Raw genomic sequence first — 6,623 nt, 5'->3', positions numbered from 1 at the left:
TCAAGTTATTCTCCTGCCTCAGCCACCCAAATAGCTGGGACTACAGGCACGCGCCACCATGCCTGGCTAATTTTGTATTTCTAGTAGAGACAGGGTTTTACCATGTTGCCCAGGCTGGTCTCGAACCCCTGACCTCAGTTGATCCACCCACCTCAGCCTCCCAAAGTGCTGAGATTACAGGCGTGAGCCACCACGCCTGGCCAGCATGATGTTTTCAAGGTTCATCCTTGTAGCATGTATCAGTATTTTGCCCCTTTTATGGCTGAATAATATTTCATTGTATGTATAGAGCACAATTTGTTTATCTGTTCCTCAGCTGATAGACATTTGGAGTTATTTCTACTTTTCAGCTGTTATGAATAATGCTGCTATGAACATTTACGTACAAGTCTTTGTATAAACATATGTTTTCAAGTTTCTTGTATATATACCTAGGAGTGGAATTGCTGGCTCATATGGAAACTCTGTGTTTAAGTTTTTGAGGTACTGCCAGACTGGTTTCCAAAGCAGCTGTACCATTTTACATTCACACCAGCAATGTATGTGTTGCAATTTCTCCAAATCCCCACCAATACTTGTTATTGTATGTAATTTTTATTATAGCCATCTTGGTGGGTATAAAGTGGTAGCTCATTCTGGTTGGTTGGTTGGTTAGTTGGTTTTTTTATTTTTGTTTTTATTAAAGACAGGGTTTCTCTAAACTGCCCAGGCTGGAGTGCAGTGACTATTCTCAGATGTAATCCTAGCACATCGCAACCTCGAAATCCTGGCCTCAAGTGATCCTCCTGCCTCAGCCTCCTGAGTAGCTGGGACTATAAGCACTTAACACCATGCCTGGCTTCTTATTGCGGTTTTGATTTGCATTTCTCTAATGATCAATGATGTTGAGTGTCTTTTCATGTACTTATTAGCCATTTGTATATTTTCTCTGAAGATATGCCCATTCAAATCTTTCACCTTTTTAAGCTGGATTATTCATCTTTTGATTGTTAAGTTGTATAATGGGTCTCAGTGGAGAGCATTTATCCAAGTATGAGGGTACAAATGATGAATAAAAGAGTGTTGCTTAGAGAAGGCTTCCTGGAGGAGATAATATCTGAGCCAAAACTAGAAGGATGATTAGGAAGAAGTAGAACCATCATTCTTGTATTCTACAAATATTTATTGAATTTCAACTCTACCCGGCACTGAGACTGGTATAAATTGACTCATTCCTCACTCTCAAGGAGAGGATCGATGATTTCACAGTCCCCACAGGTTCTACAGGACCCCAGCATGGCCCCACTCTGAGTCTTCTTGGTTAGGCTGGGCCTTGGATCTCAAACCTCAGTTTGCTGGTCATCCTTGGGTTTAACCTCATGACCCCATACAGGAAGGTGGGTGGACATTTATCCCCAGTGGTTGTGGTGGAGCTAGCTGACTGATCAGGCCTGTTGCCTGGGCCCCAATTTCAGCAGGACACCCCTTATCTAGGATCAGACTTGGTGTTTCCTGATTCCTTCCCCACTTTTCTGAGCCAAATCATCTAATGAGGCCTCTCAAGAAGCAAGTGGGTTTCTAAACATACAGGGCATCAACAGAGGCTTCACCCATCAAAGCAACACTATGACAGCAGAAAAGGCCTGTTTTTTATGGAATAGGCAACTCCAATATATTACAATTTTTTTTTTTTTTTTTTTTTTTTAGAGTCTCACTCTGTCAGCAGGCGTCAGGCTGGAGTGCAGTGGTGGGATCTCGGCTCACTGCATCTTGCCTCCTGGGTTCAAGCAATTCTCCTGCCTCAGCCTCCCAAGTAGCTGGGACTACAGGCATGTGCCACCATGCCCAGCTACTGTTTGTTTTTAGTAGAGATGGGGTTTCACCATGTTGGCCAGGATAGTCTCGATCTCTTGACCTCGTGATCTACCCTCCTCAGCCTCCCAAAGTGCTGGGAATTACAGGCGTGAGCCACCACGCCCGGCTATATTACAATTTTTTTAAGTAGGTTATAGAACAGCATGAATCACGTGATCTTATTTTTTCAATAATTCTGCATGGAAAGAAATTTGAATGTATAAATAAAATTTAATAGAGATGAGGGGCCAGGTATGGTGGCTTATACCTGTAATCCTAGCATTCTGGGAGGCTGAGGCTGGAGGATCACTTAAAGCCAGGAGTTCAAGACCAGCCTGACAACATAGCAAGACTTCTTGCCTACAAAAAAAAAAAAAAATTAGCCAGGCATAGTTGCACAAGCCTGTAGTCCCAGCTCTTTGCAGGCTGAGTGGGAGGATTGCTTGCACCCAGGAGTTCAAGGCTACAGTGAGCTATGATCGCACCACTGCACTCCAGCCTGAGCAACACAATGAAACTCTGTTTCTAAAAATATATATAATAGAGGCCAGGTGCAGTGGCTCACACCTATAAGCTCAGTATTTCAGGAGGCCGAGTCAGCAGATTGCCTGAGCTCAGGAGTTCGAGACCAGCCTGGCCAACATGATGAAACCCCATCTCTACTAAAAATACAAAAATTAGCTGGCTGTGGTGGTGCATGCCTGTAATCACAGCTATTTGGGAGGCTGAGGCACCAGAATCACTTGAACCTGGGAGGCAGAGGTTGCAGTGAACTGAGATCACGCCACTGCTCTTCAGACTGGTGACAGAGCGAGATGCTGTCTCCAAAAATAAAAATAAATAAATAAAACATAATAGAGATGACAATTTATTTTTGCTTATCGGTACTTTTAAAATTTTTTGCAATGATCATATCTTGCTAGTATAACATTTAAGGAAAAATAAACTTAGTGGCACAAAAATGATAGGATTTTAAAAATATTACTCTATATTTTGTGTGTTGTAAATGTGAATTAATAGTATACAGGTATTGATTGACTTATGACCTATGCAACTTACGACCATTCAACTTTACGACCACAATCGCTAGCCACGACTGCTCCGCGTCTGGCAGCGCAAACGTTGCCCAGCTGGGCGTACGACAGTGCGGACCAGCTTCTGGCAGCACTACCATCTCCGTGTGCATATAGCCTACTCAACTTACGACCAAATTGTGTTACGACCAGTCTGTTGGAACCAATCGTGGTCGTAAGTCGAGCACTAGCTCTAATACATTTGTGATTTGCTCTCTTGCAAAGTTAATAATCATGTTATTTGCTAATTACGTTGCCTAATACAGATGATGGTTTAGAAACAGAGGTTAGTGTTATATACAAAACATAAAACCTTTGCTTCTTGCAAATATTGGCTGTCCAGACCTCGTAGTCTTAGCCACCAAATCTTGGCATTTACCAGCCTCTGGAAGCATAAAACCCTGAGTGAGGGAGTTCTCCTGGCCTGGTCTACAGAAGCTTAGACAAGAATTGCCACAGAAGCATCAAAACAATAGAATGTGATGTCGTGGGCATCCCAGGGGGAAATAATGCTAGATTGAAATGAATTTTTGCATCACTGATTTTCCCTGCTGATTGAGCCCTGTTTATCTCATTTGGCAGATCAGCCTCAAAGTGCATGAACTATTTGTGCCTCATTAGTTTCCAATAGATTGATTTTGCTAGGATTGCGAATTGGCCATCTTGAATTGCAGCCTGCAGAAGCCGGCTCTGGCTCAGCCTCAGGGGCACAGACACTCAGAATAACAGCAGCCACTGCAGCCACTGCAGCCACCACCACTGAAAAAGAACCTGGAGAGGTGTTCTAAGGCCACAAGGACAACAGTGCCTTAAATCTTCTCTGGTACCAGGCAGCATAAAATATGGACTTCTAAGAAAGCAAGCGGGGTCACCTCTGCGTTCTTTTCTTTTTCTCATGTATTCTCCTTGGCATCTCATCTTTCTTCCAGTCCCTTCCCCTCTCTCATCTTAGCCCTCGTCTTCAAAAGTTAAAAAAATAAGAACAGTTTTAAGAGAAAAACATAAACAATTTGGAGACTAGCTTATAAAACAGTGAAAGCTGAACTACTTACAATATAGTGATTAGAAAGAAAAACAGAATATAAAACAACATACAGTACAGTGACATTGCTTCATAAAAAGTATACATAGAAAAAAGGATTAAATAGAAAAAAAAGCATGCCAAGTATAGACAGCAGTAACTTTGGGTAGTGGGGATATGGATGATGATGATTTTTTTCTTTTTTTTTTTTTGCTGGGTAGCTACTATGTGCAATTTATTCACAATTTAACATATGACTGCCTACTATACTCCAGGCATTATACAAAGTTCTGAGTTCTTAAGAGTTCATATAAAGCAGTAGACTGTGCTATGAGAGCCAGTAATGAGGGTCCTAGGTCAGAGGGGAAAGCAAGACTTCCAGAGGATGTGCTATCCAAGACAAGGCCTGAAGATAAACAGGACTGGCCAGGTAAGGAGGGGAAGAGGGATGCCGGCAGAGAAGAGAGCATGTATGAAGATGACTCATAGGCAAAACTACTCTTCTGGGTGCTTTACATACAGATTCTTAGTGATCATCAATCCAGACCAAGTCTATTCCTCTCCTTTGTGGCTGTTATTCTTTCCGATTTATTTAGATTTTATTTTTTGGTGAAAATGGGCCTCTAGTAAGTGCCCAGTCACAGGTGACAGCCAACATCAGCCCAAACAGAGTTTTAAAATGGGAATAGAGCCTGTTTGAAAAGGAGGCTCCTAAGATGAGGAGCAGGTGGGATGAAGTCTGCCAATGGCCTCAGTCCCTTGGCGACATCAAGTCAAAGCAAATGCCTGAGTAAAGGCCCTTTGCCAGCAGCAAATCTTTTCTGAGAGCCACCCATGCCAGAAGGCCCAGAGCAGAGGGAGGAAGAGAATGAACAAGTCTGAGTGTTCCACTGGAAGACTGAGCCTCACAAGGACAGCCTTCTGTCAGCATGGTCACAGCCTACTGTGTGGATGGAGGAGGGAGAGAGGTGCCAATGTGCCACCCATGGGATCCACCAGAAACTGGGCTCTGGAGTATTGCTGGCCCCCAGTAGACTTTCATCCAAGGAGTTCTTTGGTCTTCACTGCCAGATGCCTCTCCAGCTCTGCCACTGTGTCATCAGCCATTTGGCTGATCTGTTTCTCTATTAGCCTAATGGTGTCCTCCGAGACTGTATCCTTTGACTTCTTCGGCTTGTTCATTGCATTGGTGCGAACCTTCCGTAGTCTCTGGCCTTGTTGGTGTTCTGTTTGGCCAGTTTCACCAGCATTTCTCTGTGCTCTCTGGTTACTTGGGGAATGGGTACCCGAATTAGTGTCCCTTCCACCTCTGGGTTCAGATTCATTCCACTTCCTCTTATAGCCTTGATAGCTGCAGCTGTACAGTCTGGAAAGCTGGCCATATTCACCAAAATCAACTGTGGTGCCCCCATGGAGATCTGGCTAATCTGGTTGAAAGCAAGCTTCCCATCAGCAGTTACCACAGCAATCTGGTCAAGGGATCCTGGTGAGATCCTTATATTGAGAGTCTTATTGAAATTATCCTTGAGTGCTTCTATCACAGACTTCATGTCCTCATTCACCTCTTCCAAGTTGATTATATCCTCAACCAAGGCAGTGTTAATATTCACTCTGGTTTGGGATTGTCCTTTCCCTTTGGCTTTGGCTTTCTTGGTAGCAAAATGGCGGACTGGTACAGCTGGATAGGCCACGTATTGCCTATGGCCATGCTGTCTTTCATGCACTGTCTTCGGTGTAACTTCCGAAACAGGTCTGATTGAGGCAGCAAGGTAATTTCGAAAGGCAGGGTGGACCATGCGGAAGCACTTTAATCCCAAGACTCCCAAGGCCATGACTGAAGACGATCCTTAGAAACATCCACATATTGGCCATCCTGGTCTCGAACTCCTGATCTCAGGTGATCCACCGGCCTCAGCTTCCCGAAGTGCTGGGATTACAGGTGTGAGCCCTTGTACCTGACCAGCTATTGCCCAGGTTACTAGGAAAGACTCGTGCGACGGCAGCGACCGCAGCTGCGCGGGCGTCGTGACGTCACCGATGATGATTTTTTTCTTTAAACGTTTCTGCATTTTCAAAACTGTCTAAAATGATTAACAGCACACTTATCCTCAGAAAATTTTAGCAAAATACATAAAGTAATAAAATAGCACATATGTAATCAATTTAAAGCCCCGTTCTTTTAATTCACTAAGGTGTATTAGCCTCTACGAGATACTTGCTGGTTTGGTAATTAAAATGTTAAGGGTAAATCTGACTTTAGGCACAATTGGATCCAGCAATCCAAGAGCCATCATCAGAGTTCTCTCCTTTCAGTTCTAACCATTTTTCTTTGGGTGTTGACCACATCCTCTCCTACTGCAAACCAGGCCACTTCCACATTTTTCCACTTGTAGGGGAACTTGGGGGTCTCAGATTGACAGTTTTCCACTTGTGGGAATCCAGAGGTGAGAGGTCTTTCCCCACTAGCTTCAGTTGGACAAATACTGGGAAAAGACAGGGGTTGGATGAGTTGGGGTCATGGACCATGATGAGTCATCCCTGGAATAATCAATGTGACAAGGGGATTGGGTACTATGAATGTCTGGTCCAGGTCACACGTCTTAGTGGGGAGTGGACATGGAGGAGGGGAGGGGATGGATAAAGCACAAAAGCACCCAAACAAAAATGTCCCTAAGACAGAATAGTCTCCCCTGCAA

General features: G+C 43.9%; 1 protein-coding gene across 1 annotated transcript; it reads right to left on the bottom strand.

Annotated features, from left to right (window-relative positions):
* Positions 1 to 4,488: 4,488 nt before the first annotated feature.
* Positions 4,489 to 5,962, bottom strand: LOC108295732 (ribosome-recycling factor, mitochondrial-like). Its single transcript, XM_037734712.1, is given in 3 exon segments — positions 4,489 to 5,132; positions 5,135 to 5,787; positions 5,888 to 5,962. Coding segments are annotated over 2 exon segments (792 nt in total). The 5' UTR covers positions 5,760 to 5,787; positions 5,888 to 5,962; the 3' UTR covers positions 4,489 to 4,965.
* Between the last annotated feature and the right edge of the window lie 661 nt (positions 5,963 to 6,623).

The sequence above is a fragment of the Cebus imitator genome, unplaced genomic scaffold, assembly GCF_001604975.1.
Source record: "Cebus imitator isolate Cc_AM_T3 unplaced genomic scaffold, Cebus_imitator-1.0 Scaffold656, whole genome shotgun sequence".
Lineage (NCBI taxonomy): Eukaryota > Metazoa > Chordata > Mammalia > Primates > Cebidae > Cebus > Cebus imitator.
Note: the sequence above shows the minus strand (reverse complement) of the source record. Positions and strands in the feature narration are given on the sequence as shown.